At 34.1% G+C, this 17,050-nt stretch overlaps 3 protein-coding genes and 1 pseudogene across 10 annotated transcripts; 1 reads left to right on the forward strand and 3 right to left on the reverse strand.

Moving 5' to 3' along the window:
• Positions 1-178: 178 nt before the first annotated feature.
• On the reverse strand, positions 179-1,250 carry LOC104764531 (DNA topoisomerase 2-like; annotated as a pseudogene). The gene is made up of 3 exons (XR_763760.3): positions 1,178-1,250; positions 1,036-1,076; positions 179-930 (listed from the first exon to the last, which is right to left on the reverse strand). The product of XR_763760.3 is annotated as a DNA topoisomerase 2-like (transcript).
• A 1,796-nt stretch (positions 1,251-3,046) lies between these two features.
• LOC104764532 (protein TEEBE-like) lies at positions 3,047-4,972 on the forward strand. The gene is made up of 3 exons (XM_010488082.3): positions 3,047-3,439; positions 3,602-4,099; positions 4,308-4,972. Exons 1-3 carry the CDS (start codon positions 3,361-3,363, stop codon positions 4,826-4,828), a joined length of 1,098 nt encoding a protein of 365 aa, XP_010486384.1. The 5' UTR covers positions 3,047-3,360; the 3' UTR covers positions 4,829-4,972.
• A 624-nt stretch (positions 4,973-5,596) lies between these two features.
• LOC104764533 (protein DETOXIFICATION 43) lies at positions 5,597-11,713 on the reverse strand. 7 transcript variants are annotated; one of them, XM_087501823.1, is made up of 13 exons: positions 11,469-11,713; positions 8,964-9,073; positions 8,502-8,872; positions 7,903-8,069; positions 7,663-7,798; positions 7,472-7,568; positions 7,209-7,309; positions 6,772-6,935; positions 6,577-6,648; positions 6,369-6,485; positions 6,164-6,259; positions 5,930-6,051; positions 5,597-5,837 (listed from the first exon to the last, which is right to left on the reverse strand). In XM_087501823.1, the coding sequence occupies exons 2-13, from the start codon at positions 9,044-9,046 to the stop codon at positions 5,777-5,779; spliced, it is 1,587 nt and encodes a 528-aa protein (XP_087357949.1). In that variant the 5' UTR covers positions 9,047-9,073; positions 11,469-11,713; the 3' UTR covers positions 5,597-5,776. The 7 variants fall into 7 exon arrangements, with proteins under 7 accessions (XP_087357949.1, XP_087357946.1, XP_087357944.1 ...); XM_087501820.1 differs by having other exon boundaries at positions 7,903-8,072; XM_087501818.1 differs by having other exon boundaries at positions 7,903-8,072; positions 8,964-9,093; positions 11,469-11,712.
• A 2,696-nt stretch (positions 11,714-14,409) lies between these two features.
• LOC104764534 (uncharacterized) lies at positions 14,410-16,044 on the reverse strand. Its single transcript, XM_010488084.3, has 3 exons — positions 15,557-16,044; positions 15,247-15,432; positions 14,410-15,112 (listed from the first exon to the last, which is right to left on the reverse strand). Exons 1-3 carry the CDS (start codon positions 15,896-15,898, stop codon positions 14,825-14,827), a joined length of 816 nt encoding a protein of 271 aa, XP_010486386.1. The 5' UTR covers positions 15,899-16,044; the 3' UTR covers positions 14,410-14,824.
• Positions 16,045-17,050: the final 1,006 nt, after the last annotated feature.

Here is a 17,050-nt window from a genome sequence, read left to right on the forward strand (position 1 = left end):
TGAGACATATTTAGAGCAATAAAAAAACTTTGACTTGGTAAATTTTATTATATTGACAACATACGCGGATGGTGGTGATTGGTGACATTTTAACAACATTAACCACAAATGACACATAAAATATTTCTCGTGTAGACTCATCAATTCAATCAACAACAAAATAAGATGAGAGACCAAATGCTTAAACGGTAAGCTTTGTTCCAAACATGTTAATGTCATTAAACCAAATACTTCTCCACTAATCACTTATAGATAATACTTCATATAACTGACTATTACTATCCATCAAACACTTAGTCCCTATTTTAATATATTTATCCCAAATCAGCTGATCATTGATGATCATCATCTCTCATCCACAGATAGAGTCTTCTCTGGTGCAGATGCTGAAGCTCCAGCACTGTCCCCTGATATTGATTTGTGCTGCTTCTCTCTCTTTGTCACCTTGAGCATCGTTGAATTCAAGTTTCTGCAGATCCATGTCAAGAGACTCAAAGTCTGGCTCATCAGCTTCTGCCAAGAACTGCTCAGCTTTCTCTTGAGGCATTGTTTTACTAGCCAATACCAGTAAGTAGCCATACTCAGATTCTTCAGCTGCATCAGATGTTCCAGCAACAGCACCTTCGACAGGCTTCTTCCCCAATGGTGTGAATCCTCTCTGCCTCAACTCCTGAACAAGATGAGCTTTCTTCTTATCAATCACTACGATTTCTCCACTGATTACTCCGCCAATAAACTGGACTTTGTTTTCTAGTATCAGCAACTCATCGTCAAATTCTTCATCTGCATCAAAATGACCAGCAGGCTTGGCCTTGTTCGGAAATGGTGTGAATCCTATTTTCTAGTTTCACCACTGTTAACCTCACTAACAAACCTCAATCTGTTTTCTAGTTTCAGTTTCTCAAGTTCCAACTTCTTTATCTGAATTCTCTGTATACATTTTTTCACAAGACAGCTAATGTTATTAAGAAGACCAGAATAAAACTAAAACCTTTATAAAAAAAGACTGAACCAAAGTTTTATAAAATTTCTAACCCTTCTCAGCTCACAGTATTCAAGCTTGAGCTCTTCAAGGACTGCAGCAAGGTGGAATCAATTAGTATATCTTACAGATGGTACTGAACAATCTGGATTCTTAAACGTTCCAATAAGACTCGATTTGTTCATCAACTCAGACCTGCGCTGCAATTTGAAGGAGGATTCTCCAGGAGATCCTTGAGCTCCATCAAAATCCTCATCGAAGCCATGCTTCAGAGTTCAGAGACGTAGGAAGAGATTAGGGTTCCCTCGGAGAAACTGGAAATGAAAGAAGAAAGTCGAAAATATATTTGGGCTCTTAACTGGTTTTGGGCCAGCTTACTATGAGGTAATTTTGGGCTTGAAACTTTTATCCAATACAATACAAATTTTATAGGTAAAATGATACTTTTACAGTTTTTACCATATATTTGTAACTAAGCTTTGATTGTGTTGAATCAACACTGTTGATAGTCTAATATGTAATTAAGATTCTTTAAACTATTGGAAACAAAATTATTTTGTTTTCCTTCAAACTAGGTTATACGGTATGCCTCGTCATTTCAAAACTTTATTTTAAAAAGGCCCACAATTGATGTTAGATGTGCTAAAAAAAATAGAATTTGGTCCTAAAGTCCCAAACAAAATAAATGGATATGGTTGGGGTTTGATTACTCAATTACTCAGAGAACAAACCTACTACAAATTATCCTCAATTTTATTTTTATTTTTAAATTTATTTTGTGAGGTAAAAGCAACTTTGTTTTAAATTTACTTTCTAAGATTTATATGAAACTACTGAATTAATTGATTGTATTATATAACTTACAACACATGTTTTTTTTTCCTTTAGGTTTTATTTATAGTCCCCCAACGAAATACATGTTTAATAATATATCTAGTGTGTGTGTTGCAAAATCCGATGAAATAAAAGTGCTGCAAGTGAGCAGAGAAGACACAACAGAACCATTCGTAATTAATAAAATTGGCAAACATGGAGCAATCGCGGCCGCATGGGGGTGAAAGGCATCGAGTGGATAACATCAGTAGATAGAAAAACGCAAAAGGACCCACACAACACGTAACTTAGTGATGTGTTTACACAATTTATTCAGCTGATAGTCACATGCGGTCGCTGACTATATAACAAACCTATAGTCATAATAATATTATTGCACATGCCTCTGATTTTGTATAGATATTAAAAATCCCAATAATTGTTGGAACCAGCCAAAGCCAGAAAATTGTCTACACCCTTACTCTCTCTACCTCTCCATGATTACAGTTGCATCTGCCGCAATTCCCGTTTTAAGCAGATCAACTAAAAACCCCACAATCTGATGAAAAAATCTTGTACAATTCTAATACGATACTTCTCAAATCATAAACAATTTCAGAAAAAATAATCTGATTTGTGACTTGGTTGTTCATTATAGATATTTTGAGATTTGTAAACTAAAGTTAGACATATCAGAACAGTTGTTTTTATAAAACGCGTAGATTAGGAAAAAGTTTCATGTTATAGGATATAATGCATTTACTATTCGGTAGTGAAGTTTTGAGAATAAGAATTCTGTTATGGCTCTGTTACCGACTTAAATGTTTACTAAATATACTCCATTAGTGTTTTTAAAACAAGTAAACAAACAAACTTAAAACTTAGTCAGTTTTTTTTTTGTGTAATAGTATAAGTTGACATCATTGTTTTTGGCTCCGTTAGTTAGTTACTTGAATGTTGGAAAATCTCAAAAGCTATCGGATCGATGTTTTTTTGACATCAGCCATTTGTTTACGCTTTTTACTAATACATTTTCCAATTTTACCATCGAAGAAGACCAATAGCTAGCTTTTTGTGACGAAACATACATATGGTATCAATGAAGAAAACTGTTTTATGGTATCAATAACATGTTTCAATAATTGTTAACAATCCTTACAAAATTTACCAATAGGACTATATAGAAACTAGAAAGCCAAGTAAATATTAGTACTATCTTCTATAAGTAAACAAGATTGTGGGAAGAGTGAAGGAAGAAAGGGCACAAGTGCCGATACGAGATTAGAGAGCATGAATTAAGGAGGAAGTCGGTTTCAGTTCAGCAAGACAGACAGACAAAATCAATCAATGTGGTCCCATTACCATTACCTCTTTCTACGTGATTTCCTCTCTCTCTCTCTCACTCGCTTTAAATCCCTTTTCACTTTTCTTGTATAAAGTCGTAGCATCTCGAGATAGTTTTCCTCTCACCATCCTCAAATTCTTCGGACCTATTCTCTCTCTTTCCCTTCTGAAGCTCCCCTCTCTCACTCACTCTTCTTTAAGGAAGAAGGAAAAGAGTAAAAATGGCGGTTCCTAAAGCCATTATTCTACCTATCTTGCTACTCATCTGTGGTGCTGCTCTTGGAGCTCCTGCTTATGAAGGTAAGTAAAATCACATTCTCTCTGGTTTGCTTTGGTTTTGGAAGATGGGTCTTCTCTGTTTAGTACTCTAAATCAAGATTTGGTGTTTTTGGATCAAAAAGATTCATTCTTTAAATTTAGATCCAGATAAGACTTCTTCTCTCTGTTTTACTTCTTCTTCAGGATACCTTCGTAATGGAAACTTCGAAGAGTCACCAAAGAAAACCGACATGAAAAAAACAGTTCTCCTCGGCAAAACCGCCTTGCCCGAATGGGAAACCACCGGTTTCGTCGAGTACATCGCGGGTGGTCCTCAACCGGGAGGTATGTATTTCCCCGTCGCTCATGGAGTCCACGCCGTGAGGCTCGGAAACGAAGCCACGATCTCTCAGAAGCTTCAAGTCAAACCAGGTTCTCTCTACGCGCTCACGTTCGGTGCGTCGAGAACTTGTGCACAAGACGAGGTTCTTAGAGTCTCTGTGCCTCCTCAGTCCGGTGACTTGCCGCTTCAGACACTTTACAACAGCTTCGGAGGTGACGTGTACGCTTGGGCCTTCGTAGCCAAGACTTCTCAAGTTACTGTGACTTTCCATAATCCTGGAGTTCAAGAAGATCCTGCTTGTGGTCCTTTGTTGGACGCTGTCGCCATCAAAGAGCTTGTTCATCCATTGTACATCAAAGGTAAGCTCTCTGGTTTGGTTTGGTTTGGTTCCGGTTCACTTTCTAGGGTTTTTAGTTTCCGGTTTATTGGATAACAGAACCCGAAATCAATTTAAAATTCCATCTGTTTCAGTTTAAGCTTTTAGGTTAGATTTGGTTCAATCTTGATACCGGTTCACATTCAATTTGGTTCGGTTTGGTAATAACTCGGTTTTCCCGACAAGTGCAGGGAACTTGGTGAAGAACGGAGGGTTCGAAGAAGGTCCTCACCGTCTTGTGAACTCTACACAAGGAGTACTTCTCCCACCTAAACAAGAAGATCTCACATCACCTTTACCTGGTTGGATCATTGAGTCACTCAAGGCAGTGAAATTCATAGACTCTAAGTACTTCAATGTCCCCTTTGGACAAGCTGCGATCGAGCTTGTTGCAGGCAAAGAAAGTGCCATCGCACAAGTCATTAGAACCTCGCCTGGTCAAACCTACACTCTCTCCTTCGTCGTTGGAGATGCTAAGAATGACTGCCATGGATCCATGATGGTTGAAGCTTTTGCAGCCAGAGATACACTCAAAGTGCCACACACTTCCGTTGGTGGAGGTCATGTTAAGACTGCGAAGTTCAATTTCAAGGCGGTCGAGGCAAGAACTAGAATTACTTTCTTCAGTGGTTATTACCATACCAAGAAGACTGATATTGGATCTCTATGCGGTCCTGTCATTGATCAGATTGTGGTTACTCATGTGGCTTAGATCGAGTTTTACTCTTGTATCACGACTGCATCTTGTGTTCTTTGGAATTAAGTGATAGCCTTCAAGTTAAAATGGATAATGATATATCCCATTATTGTAATATGAGATGTTTTGAGTTAAACAGAGTAATAGTTAATAACAAAATTTTAGTAGGTAGAGCAAAAACTTGTTTTTGATCTTTTAACATACTTTAAAGTGCAAGGAGGAATAATTATTAGCTATTGAAGTATAAAACTTGGTTAGTCACATAAGTTGAAAATTTGAATTAAAGTTAATGTGATTTTTAGTGTAAAAGTTGATTGACCAAAAAGGTGGAAGGTATGAAGTAGTTGAAAAACTTTAGAAAAGACTTTTAAAGTGGAACTAATTACAAGAAAAGAACAAATCTAGTGGTTTCTTAAATTGAATTTGGAACCACAGTTTGGGTCTTTTAGTAAAGAAAATAACTATGGTCATATTTTCTTTAGTAAAAGGATAAAAACCATTTTGTAACCAACACCTAGTAATAGAATCTGAGACTTCTTTGAAGTTTGAACCAAACAAATCTAATGGTTTTCATTAAATTGAGTCTGGAACCTATTATTGGGACTTAATTCAGATAAACTATGGTCAGATTTTCTATAGTAAAAGGTGAAATCCATTTTTTAATGAACCCTTAACTATAGAATCTGAGACTTCTTTGAAGTTTGAACCATATAGTCTAAGCAAATGTATCCATACACAAAGAAAGTACTCTTTAGATAGAAATACCAGCGAGGGCTCCATATATTAATAACTTAATTTGCATTATAGAAACAAAATATGAAAGTACTCTGTTCCAATTATTTATGTGAAACTATTACAGATACAACGGTCTCTCGAACAAAATATGAGAAAACAAAACACAAGAACTAGAAACAAACAAACAAAAAGGAAGAAGGAAGATGCAACTCGTTTATATACTAAGTCCTAGGAAGATGATGAGGATCGTCCACGCAAATACCTCCACGGTCCGGTTCCCGTTGCGATCCTGCATAAATTCAACAGCAACCGAGTCAAAAAGACTGCTTCTACTATAATGGGCTATATAGTAAAGGCCCGTTAAGAACCCAATTAAAATACCTGGCAATCCCAGTGATAGCTCGGAGAGCCATATAGACGGTAAGAGCTATCCATATTCCTATAAAACCATGGGTCATAGCCATATATATTATTGCTGCAATGCTTATGGCCGCCACTCCTACCTGATATGTCATAATTAACAAATAATAAGAAAGAGTCAAATTTCAAGAAAATGTGAAATGAACACGTAGTCATTAAGCATTGCAGATGTAAGCAAAGAAGGTGTGTGCGTACCATGGAGTATGCAGTGTAAGCAAAATCAGATGCTCCAAAATTGACTCCATCCAATACAAAGGCGAGTGAGTTTATTGGCTGTGTTGCTGCTATAAACTGCATATATTTACATATATAACATATTAACATCTTATTAGTTATAGTCTTTTTAACATGTTTTTTTTTTAATACTATAGTTATTGTTTAATGTTGTTGTTATTAGTACCGGGATTCCAATGGCCATGAGGTGAATAACAGCAGGGTCCTTGGAGAATATTCCGGCACCAAAGTAGAGACCCAGTCCAACGAAAACGGACAGTCCAAATCCCAACACAAAACCCATCTGCAAACCAATTTCATTCATTTTTGGTTTTAGACACACAATTATTTCATTGTTTAAAGAGAGGTTTCATATAATGTGGTTTGAACCGAACCTGTAGAACACGGGATGCAATAGCCGACACTTTGGTATAGTCTTTCTCAGCAAACGAACAAGCCAGAATCGCCTGTAAAATTAAAGACACATCAAATGATCATTTCCATTTTCCATATACAACTTGATCAACAGTATTAACTATACATACGAGGGTTACAAATTAAAGATGATTAATTTAGTAAAAGGAATTTACCTGACCAGCAACGGCAAGACCATCATTGAGAAGAGAAGAAGTAAGCCAGACTTGTAAGCAAATCTGAAAAGCTGCCATTGGTGTTGCACCGAGTCGAGCCGCCATTGCTGCTGCTAAGGTCTGACAAAACGTCACAGCTATGGTCCTCGCCAGCAATAATACCCCTTTCAATTTATAATATTACTTGTTAGATCACATCAACATTTCTGTACTTTGCAAGGACATCGGACTATACTTAAATATTCAATCTTTTTAAATACAGACCTTATTTAATTGAATCTAGTACTACATAGATAGTTATTATTTTTTGCTTTCACCCAAAAATATCAAAAGAAGATATTTTTTGGACTATGTGCAGTAGCTAGCACCTACGACGGATCTTGTGCTTTGATAACTGCAAGAAAAACAACTTTTAATGAATAGGCATCCACACGTACCATTTTTAAGGAACCTTCCAAACTGCAAATCCCCGAAGTTTGGTGGCATCAAGTTAACTTCCTTTGCGAGGAAGATGAACAAGATTAGAGTCATAAAGTACCTTCACGTACACAAAAGAAAAAGAAAAAATCATTAGTTTTAGTTTGTGCTTATGATTTCACAAGTCTACATTTAGTTGTAAAAAAGAAAAAATATGAGCCAAGCAATTATAAGTAATGATCAATTCTGCATGTGTGAAAAAAAGTTGAGTGAATTTTCTTACTGAGAAATGACATGGGCAATGGCTGCACCGCTGGTCCCGAGACGAAGCACAAAAATGAAGATTGGGTCGAGGACGATGTTGATGAGATTTGCCACGACTGTTTCATGCATGAAGACAAATATTATAGCAGATAGAGTGACGATCTGGTAATCAAATTATAAGAATAGAATAGAGTGGTTAATTTATTTTACCAGTGGCAAAGAGAGGAGTTTTGGTATCCTTGAAGCCACGAAAGACGCCTTGCATAGCAAGAGATAGAAGCAATGCAGGAGCTCCTAAAGCTCGTATGCTCAAGTACTTGTGCGCTGGTGATAACATTGGCGAATCCTGTTATCAAACAATCAACTCAAATTAGTCAACTTAGTCAAATTTTTTTGTTCGAATCCAAGATTATGTGCATGCATGATCAATGTATATTTCTGTAAACTCACTGATTTCACTCCCATGAAGCCTAGAAGCAACTTGGAACTGAAAATCAAGAAAATAGCTTGGGCAAGGCCGAGGATTAACCCCAAGATCATGGCTGTTGATGCTGTTCGTATAGTCCTCTTCCCTTTTTTATTCCCTTTGTTTTCGCTGTTTGACTTTGTATCCGATGCTACTAATTCACAACAACAACAACAAGAAACACAAATTCAAACTAATGAGTTACCACCTTAAAGTTTGAAAAGCTATAATTTATGTGTCGGTTTTTATAGGTTTTAATATAACATTGTTTAGATTTAAAAAAAAATATCCCTTTTTCCAAATTTTATACTCATACACCAAACACAAACATATATAGTCTGTTTACGTTTGACGTAGTTTGTAGAAATAAAACATAAAATTCCGTCTTTGATACGAAGAATATATGGTTTAATTTATTTTTATTTTTTGACAACAAAGGTTATAGAAATATGGTTTAATTTAAAAATGCCGACATAAACTGAACATTAAAAAAAGGAAAAAAAATAAAATAAAATAACCAATTCCAAACTTTTATAAAGTTCTGATCAATGTTGAGTGAGATAGTATGATTTGGGGAATTTACCAGGTGGTTGCTGTGGCTGGTTGGTAGTGTTACTTGTAGGTGAAGAAAGGCCCTTTTCCAAGGAATCTTGAACAAGTATTTTTTCTGCATGAACAAGATTGGCTTTGTTTGCTTCTTCTTTCATCTTCTCCATCGTGTCTTCCTCTGCCACAAACGAAGTTGTGATGCTCACAAGTGGGAATACCGTTATTCTAGAAGCTTGATTGAATATGGCAATGGAGACTCCGACCGCCGCTAGCTGAACCGCTCCCAAACGCCCGATAAAAGCGGTATCAATCAGAGAGGCGACTGGATCAGAAGCCAAAGCCAAAGCTGCTGGAAACGCCATGCCTAGGATCTCTCGCCCGATTGTATCCAGACTGAATACATGTCTGCAGTTTCATATGAATTATTAAGTGTTATATGAAACACCCCTCTTATAAAATATTCTTCACCATGATCATAAAATACATAAACACACACCTTAAATCTTTGAAGACAACCAGAATTGGGATTGGCTTGCTCACGCTTGTTGGAATCGTAGCAAGATCACCATTTTCCGTCATCGATATTTTTTTCCTTCGTAACTGCCTCTGTAATTAATTGCTTGAGTCTGAAAATATCATTTAAGTGTTTCGAAGAATCGGAGAAGCAAAGGGAACGTTTATAGTAGATTCCATGTACAAATGTATTTGTATTTATAGACACGTAATGAGCATGCATATCTTTGCTTATTTAATAAAGGAAAAAATATATATTTCTTTCTTTTTTCTTTTATTTCATATGTTTGTTGAAGAAAACAAAGGTTTCCTTCCTTAACATCTTTTTGTTTGCTTTTTATTTCCGTCTAAACTAAAGACAACAATAATATGAATTTCCTCTTTTTTTATTGAAGGAAAAATAGGTAGACATAAACATCGTAATGTGCTTCTATTAAGTATAAAATCCCATTATAACTTATTGGCTTGCCCTTGTTAATTATAAATTCTAAGGTTTGTTTAATTAATAGGAAAACTATGGTACTCGTGAACTTTAACAAAAATTATAGTACTGAAGCTGACTGTGAAAGAGAAAGAGTCTTCTATTTTAATATTGAGTAAATAATTTTAGTTTTCATGAAAGTTTTCTTACATGTATTCATCATAGTGGGAACGAGTTTATTTTCTTCTAAACTCCTCATTTATTTTTTGATATCTTCCACTTAAAAAAGTGAATCTTTTTGAGTAATTGAAATTCACTAGTTGCCAAAAATTTGTTATTTTATCATTAAATAACATCTAATTTAATAATTCATAAGCCTTTTTTACTTCGGCAGTTATAAAGACTTTTTCCAGTTTTTTTTGTTATGTTAAATCAAAATTCTGTGTTAATATTGTATATAATGGAATTGAAATAGTTTTCTGTTTTGATAATATGATTTAAATATTACTATAAATATAGTTTATCATTATAATAAATAGTTAATTTGTAAATTTTCTTTAAACACATCTGAATTTTCCGTTCTTTTCCTTTTAAATAAAAAATAACTTTCGTTATTGTTTACGATAAATGACTAAAAGACAAAAAAAACTATTTATAATTTAGACGACAGTGTTAAAGTGTTTAGCGCCGTCTTACTTAGTACAACTAAAAACAAATAGAAGACAAAATATGAAATTCCGATGAAAATACCGATATTCATAAATTATGTTAAGAAAGTAATGTTATTTTTTAAAAATAACATAGTACGGAAATTATTCCTTCCATAGGACCTCGGTTCCAAGATCTCCATGTCGTTGATGCATGGCCCTTGGGACGTTGAAAAGGGTAAGTTATATAAGTTTTAACATTACTAAAACACATTCATGTTTGTGGAGCATTGTTAAAAGACTTGCATAACGGTGTTTTCCATTTTAGGGAGGGAGAGAGGATGAGAGGCCGTTTAGTTTTTATCACGATTCAAAGTACCTAAGATTAAATCGGTATACCTAGTGTAATATATATATATATATATATATATATATATTTTGTATTATTTCTGTCATGGTCATTATAGGAAACTGTAATTAACTTTCTATTAGGATTTATGAACACCCTTAAAATGATAATATATATATTAGTTAAAGGAAGGCGACAGTCGGAAAACAATAACATAAAAGATGGCTACACAGACCAACACAGGTGAGTTGTATATAGTGCGTGTCGTGTATGTAATTGTTTGTTCCGCAAGATAAGGCCATCTTTTCCAAGCTATCAATGTCTATTTCACTACCAACATTGCCACTTCCCCCATTCATAACAGTATAATACATATTACTTATTATCGTAGAGTTACCCGTTTTATAAACTATGTGATTAATAATGAAATTAAATTCATAACATAAAATTTTATAATTTTACTGTTGTTTAGCTTGCTTTTTATTGTTTCCAAATAAAATTATCCCAAAACTAATTTAAAACCTTTAGATCAGTACATAAGTATATTAAAGGTAAAAATTTGATTATGTAATATATGTGGTAGTAATTATCCCAGCTTTCTATGTTTGTAATAAATAAAAGAAATAATATTTCTATATGTAAATTGGAATGATTACTTAAAATATTTAAGAAGTAATTAAATATCAAATTAATAATATACTGGTATTGTCTTCTTATAAAAATACTCAAAATGAGGATGAAGATTGATTAATAGGAAACTGAAAGATAATATGTAAGAACTAAAAAAATTGGGAAAATTAATTAAGAAAAAAGATAATTTTGGTACATGGAAAACCTAAATTATGTGCAATTATATCTGAAATGAAATTATGTTTTAGCCTCTATAAACTTAACAACTAATATTTTGTTATATTCTTTCCCTCGGTTCATATATACAACCGTACACACTACCTACATACACAAAGAACTGTCCTACATGATTGTTGATATATCCCCGTAGGATAGAGAATATATATGCAATTACTAAAGAAAATCGCAGAACTTATGAGATATATGGAGAAAATATCTTACCTTTTACGTAGCCAACGCTTATATAAGTAGTCACACGTGAACTTGAGATGAGTAATAGTCAGTCAGTGAGTATCTAGGAGTGTTTAGAGAACTTATAGGCGTGAGTAGTAGTCAGTCAGTGAGTATCTAGGAGTGTTTACAGAACATATAGGCGTGTGCCAGTACTTGGCTTCAGTTTAATGAGTGTGTGCCAACACTTGGCTCCAATTTATACACACACTCCATTCATATTCATTTTTGTCCATATGTTCTCCAAACTTTGCTTTATATATAAAAGCAATGGCTATCCTACCTTTTATTTTACTTTAAATTAACTTTTGTTAAAAGTTGGGAATTCACTTGTGGAAATTGCGGAAACTAAAAATAGATGTCAGTTACAACGATTTTTTTTTTTTGGGTAAAAATCAGTTACAACGTTCTTGTATATAAGACAACAATATGCGTAATCTTCTTTCTTTTTCATTCTTTTTTAACGAATTGTTGACTATATGTAATACTCCATCCGTTTCAAAATATATGATATTTTAGTGAAAACACGCATATTAAGAAATAGTTATTTTTAAAAAGTTTAATCAATCATAAACAAGACTGCATAATATAAAATATAATTTTAATCTAAAAATTGCATAGAAAGTTGGAAACATCCTATATTATGAAACAAAAATATTTCTCTAAACATCCTGTATTATGAAACGGAGGGAGTATGTTGTGTGAACATAAATTTACGGTAAAAAATGAACCAACATAATAAATAATGTGTGTGAGTATGTCGTTATATCTTGCTTTAAATCGTTTTCTCATAATCGAAATATGAATGATGAATCCGAACTATAACACGATACACAGCTCATTTCAATAAAAACAAAAAGTTGTAAGTACAATGCATCTAAATTTTCAGAATTGCAAATATATGTTAAAACGTTAATTTTACAATACGAGATAGTTTGTCGGCTTCGTCTAAGTTTCCCTCTTTCGTCTCTCAGACGTAGCTTATATTTAGGGATAAACTAATTACAGTAGTAAACTTTCATTAAATTATTATTTGGTTTATTGATTATAATTAGTCAGTTCCTTGCTCAAATCCAGTAAAAAACTTGTAACTTATTCGATTTGTGTATGAAACCAAAATGATTCGATGAACGAGAAACTTATGAGAGACGTGACGTAGTGGCTGAAGTCACATTCAACATAACAGTCACAATCAACGTAACAGTTTTATACAACAAAAGTGGGCTACGTAGGATTCCCAATTAAGTTGCAACAAATATTAATTAGTTTACCCTTCATTTTTTTTTCTCATTCTTTTTATAAAAGTAATATTTTTGTTTTTCCTTTCTATTGTTATGCGCCTTCGCCTTACCTAATTTATCCATCACGATACCCATTGAACTACATTTGATACCTCACGTTTCTTATCATCTCCTTTTATAAGCTATCCGCTGTTTAATTAATCATTACCATCTAACATGTATGTTAATCGTATCATTCGTACCTCCAAAATATTGTCAGAGGATTCAAATTGATTCGTGGATGAAATTGTTAGATATTCTTTGCTGATTAACTTAACGTTTAGTTACGTAGTGCGCACTCTAATTTCAAAAGATGCAATTATTTGACAACACACACAATTCATTCTATAAAGAGTACACAAAAAGTACAAGTGTACCATGACTTAAAATATTTCATAGAAAAACACTTGACGTCTCTCGGAAATGATTTAATTACAAAGACATCAACACTTGAGAATGACTCCATTATGTCTACACGCACATCGGGCACGAGCCACTATTTTTATATTGTCTGGTAGCTTTATTAGTGTCATTTAAAAAACTATTATATATCAATTTGTATATACAATCCGCATTTAGATAAATTCTGTGGCTACGTAAAGAGGAGGGTAGGATGTCCAAGTTTGTAAGAAAACCAATCTTGGATAGTCACATCATTCAAATAATAATAAAAATCAACTATTGGGTGGATTTGAAGAGCGGAGCCAATAAGGTGGGATTGTGGGAAGACCTTTATACACCTAGATCCGCAATTGGGTCTATCGTTTTTATAGATGAATTGATTAATTGGTAACATGAAACTATGAGCTATGGGCTATGGGCTTAGGAGAACCAAATCGTTAAACGCATAAAAGCTTTGGAAAATTTTCATAGTTTTTTAATAGAATTCTCTTGTTTCACTCGAAGATTTTTATTTCCCTCAACCCAATATAAGAAAAGCTGGGGGCGTTACTGCGCACTGACTGCCACGTTCCTTCAGTTTTTACTCGTTCTTGAAGTGTCAGATTGGATTGTTGGAGTTATGAACACAAAATGTGTCCGGCCGTTGGAAATTTACAGAAAAAGTGATAAAAAAAAATTATGTATAAATTATCCATATAGATTTCTCGTCTGTTTTTGATTCACTGAAATATAAATTATAAAGACCCACTTGTTTGTTTTTAGTTGTATGGAATTCCCATGCATATATATATATATTGCTAGAAAAATATCCATATATATATAGAAGCTGAAAATGTTATGTGTAAGTAAGAGTCAAGTAACAATATATCAGCAACATATATAACTCTGAATACAAATTGCGTGCCCCATTTGAATACAACTCAAAATATGGACCGATCCGATATAATGACCTCATAAAATTTCGATTCTCCCCGAAAAAACTTTGACAATATTACATAAGTTAATCATGGCTAGAGGTGTCAAGCGGGCTTCATATCCACGGACCTAACCCAAATAGTATTTCAGTAGAGTGGCATGAACACTAAATATTAAACCCATCAAAAAACAGGCTTTGCGGGTTTAGTCCAAATGGATTGCGGGTTTTAGCGGATTATACCCGCGGGTTGGCGAGTCGGCCCGCAGTCTTCAAATATTAAATAAAAATAAATATTTAATATAGATACATAACTATTTTGTATATAATTTTAAATATATATCTTTTAAAAGTATATGGTAACACAAATAATTTAATATAAAAAATTAAAACATCTATAAAAAATTAATGTAAACATTGATTTAATTTATTTTTTTAAATAATTATTTGTTACTTTTATTTTATTTTAATATATATATATATATATTTTTTTTAGTATATTATTTAGGTCCGCGGGCCAGCCCGCTAACCTGCTGGACTTAGCGGGGTGAGCTTGGACATAACTTTTATGTCCGCGGACTTAGCGAGTCGGCCCGTTGCGATCCAGAAAATAGAAATTGCCCTATGCGGACGGCCCAGATGGACGCGGGCCGGCCCGTTTGACACCTCTAATCATGGCATCTATTGAGAATTATTTTTTTCCTGCACTTTTCAATGCCCTTAGGCTTTGGATATATATAATTGATCTCTGATTAAGATACGAATCTACATTTTTCTCTTATCATCGTAATCTCGATGTGCCTCTCGTTGTAACCAAGGAGCAATAAACACTCGACCTTGTTATGATACTTAGGGTTTATAATGTTCCAGACAACTCGAAAGTCGGAATTTATGCTCATCCGCAGTATTAGAGGCAATCCAGATCTCGAGTGAAGCATATCATCCATCTCTCTTCCTGCCCCATACATAGCTTGGTTCTTTGTTCCGATGTATAGCTGAAATGTTGTCGACTCATGGCTCAGCGCATATAATTTAGGTCCCTTTAAAAAAAAAGAAGAGATGCATGTAACTTAAGTTGACATTGAATAAATATATATTTTGACCAAAAAAAAAAAGAATAAATATATATATATATATATATATCTCTAATTAAATTCATATATATAAGACTTACTTGCGCCTTTGCAAAGTTGAGTGGGCCAAAGAATAATTTGATAGATGGAGGATGAATGTGAAGGCCAAAGACATTAGACTTGTTATCTACTATGAGCTTGATAGAGCAATTGCAAGTGAGGAACTTAGTCGACGCTCCATGTGAATCCACACCTTCTTCTAACATGAACTGATTAAACCTTCCAATCTGTAAAAATACATACAATTTAGGTAGAGTATGCAAGCCAAAACTCAAAGTCATAAAGAAAACTCCATCCATCAACAAAATTTGCTACTAGTTTAGTAGCTTATTAGGAGAAGATGCATATTACTCGAAAAGAAATGTTAGGATGAGGAGGCTGAGTAGCAATGTAGAAGACAAGCAATGCCACTCCTAAGCTAAACAAAAACCTCCAACCTACTTGCAGAACGATCCACCAACCCGAACTGGAGCTCCGCAATGGCACCAACATTTTCTCATCGTCCTCATACAAGAATTTGTTTTCAGGGTTTCTCAAGAAATCTGAGTGCCTTTGGAATTCATTGACGCCGGATAAGACCAATGGCGCTGAGTCAGAACGAGTCGACGATTGAAATTCGGATTCGGGGTCATGGATAACCGTTGAAGGGCTTTGGACGAAGTAGTTTGGGTAGAGGTCCTCTCTTTTCTCCATTCTATAAACTAATTGCCTTAGTATTTTTTTTTTTTTCCTTTTTGTGTCGTTTGGTTTTGGGATGTGATGAGAGAAATTATATATGATTTCATATATTACGACAGAGATACTATGAATTATAATATTATATGATTGGTGTCGATCTCTGAAATGATTTATTGATGTAGAGTAAATTAAGCATTATAATAGCTAGCGTTCAATTATTAATTTCATGGTGGAGAAAACTATAATTACACAAGTCATGATGTGGGTTTGTTGTTCTTGTAATCCAATTCCCTTCACGCTTAAGTTTAAATAGGTAATGACCACTTAACCAATCATTCAACCTAGGAAGCTCTATATTTTATTTATTCAAATCATATATTATTTTCTTAATTTTATCTTACTAATTACTTTCCTTTAAATATTTAGTTTGGGTTTCGAATTTCATTTTTGTGTTCAATATTTGAAACGATTTTTAGAACCTCGGAAAGCTTTCATAAGCAAAACATTAATCCTCTTTTGTGATACTTTTGTGGCCGTTTCATAAGTGCTCTCTCAACACGAGAGAACAAGCCATTATAGATGATGGTTTATGTTTTTCTTAACGGCTAGGTTCAGTAGCATTAAAAAAAATAATCAAACCGAATTAAATTTTCTTAACCGATTTGGAACTGATATTCTATTTTAGACCAAATTTGATATTATTATGCCTAGCAATCTGAATAGAAACCAAATCTGTTGCAACCGGACCGAACCGACAAACAGTTTAATTTTTATCAACTTTTGTCCACCACCACCGAGCAAACCCAAACCTGAACCGAATAAAAAGATTTCCAACAAACCAAACCGAAGAAATCGGGTTTCTTATTCAAATCTCCTTTCCCCAACGAAACCAACAAACCCAAACGAACCAAAAAAAAAACTGATTAATCAGGCCTAAAAGTTTTCTTTCTGCAGGGCTTTCACATTGGCCCATAAACTTTCTATACGGAGACCTCAAGGTCCATCCATACTAGAACTCAACAGTCTTTGGTAGACGTTTTTTCCTTCAATTATGGCAAACATTAAATTTACTAATTTAGGGTTTCAGCCAAAAACATCATTTTGTTATATCTGTTTCTTTAAGTATACGTTTTGAGTGTTTTTTTTTTCTCTCTCACAATTTTTATT

Source organism: Camelina sativa, chromosome 19, assembly GCF_030686135.1.
Source record: "Camelina sativa cultivar CO46 ecotype springtype chromosome 19, ASM3068613v1".
In the NCBI taxonomy this organism is placed as follows: domain Eukaryota; kingdom Viridiplantae; phylum Streptophyta; class Magnoliopsida; order Brassicales; family Brassicaceae; genus Camelina; species Camelina sativa.

What these genes read in the sequence shown, in the direction of transcription:
- LOC104764532 (XM_010488082.3), top strand. Translation starts at nt 3,361, where the DNA reads ATGGCGGTTCCTAAAGCCATTATTCTACCTATCTTGCTACTCATCTGT. An exon ending in TGGAGCTCCTGCTTATGAAG is followed by an intron (nt 3,440 to 3,601) that starts GTAAGTAAAATC and finishes CTTCTTCTTCAG; the next exon opens with GATACCTTCGTAATGGAAAC. An exon ending in TCATCCATTGTACATCAAAG is followed by an intron (nt 4,100 to 4,307) that starts GTAAGCTCTCTG and finishes CGACAAGTGCAG; the next exon opens with GGAACTTGGTGAAGAACGGA.
- LOC104764533 (XM_087501820.1), bottom strand. Translation starts at nt 9,046, where the DNA reads ATGACGGAAAATGGTGATCTTGCTACGATTCCAACAAGCGTGAGCAAG. An exon ending in CCAGCCACAGCAACCACCTG is followed by an intron (nt 8,073 to 8,501) that starts GTAAATTCCCCA and finishes GTTGTGAATTAG; the next exon opens with TAGCATCGGATACAAAGTCA. An exon ending in TTGCATCCCGTGTTCTACAG is followed by an intron (nt 6,486 to 6,576) that starts GTTCGGTTCAAA and finishes ATTGGTTTGCAG; the next exon opens with ATGGGTTTTGTGTTGGGATT.
- LOC104764534 (XM_010488084.3), bottom strand. Translation starts at nt 15,898, where the DNA reads ATGGAGAAAAGAGAGGACCTCTACCCAAACTACTTCGTCCAAAGCCCT. An exon ending in ATCCTAACATTTCTTTTCGA is followed by an intron (nt 15,433 to 15,556) that starts GTAATATGCATC and finishes GTATTTTTACAG; the next exon opens with ATTGGAAGGTTTAATCAGTT. An exon ending in TCAACTTTGCAAAGGCGCAA is followed by an intron (nt 15,113 to 15,246) that starts GTAAGTCTTATA and finishes TTTTTTTTAAAG; the next exon opens with GGACCTAAATTATATGCGCT.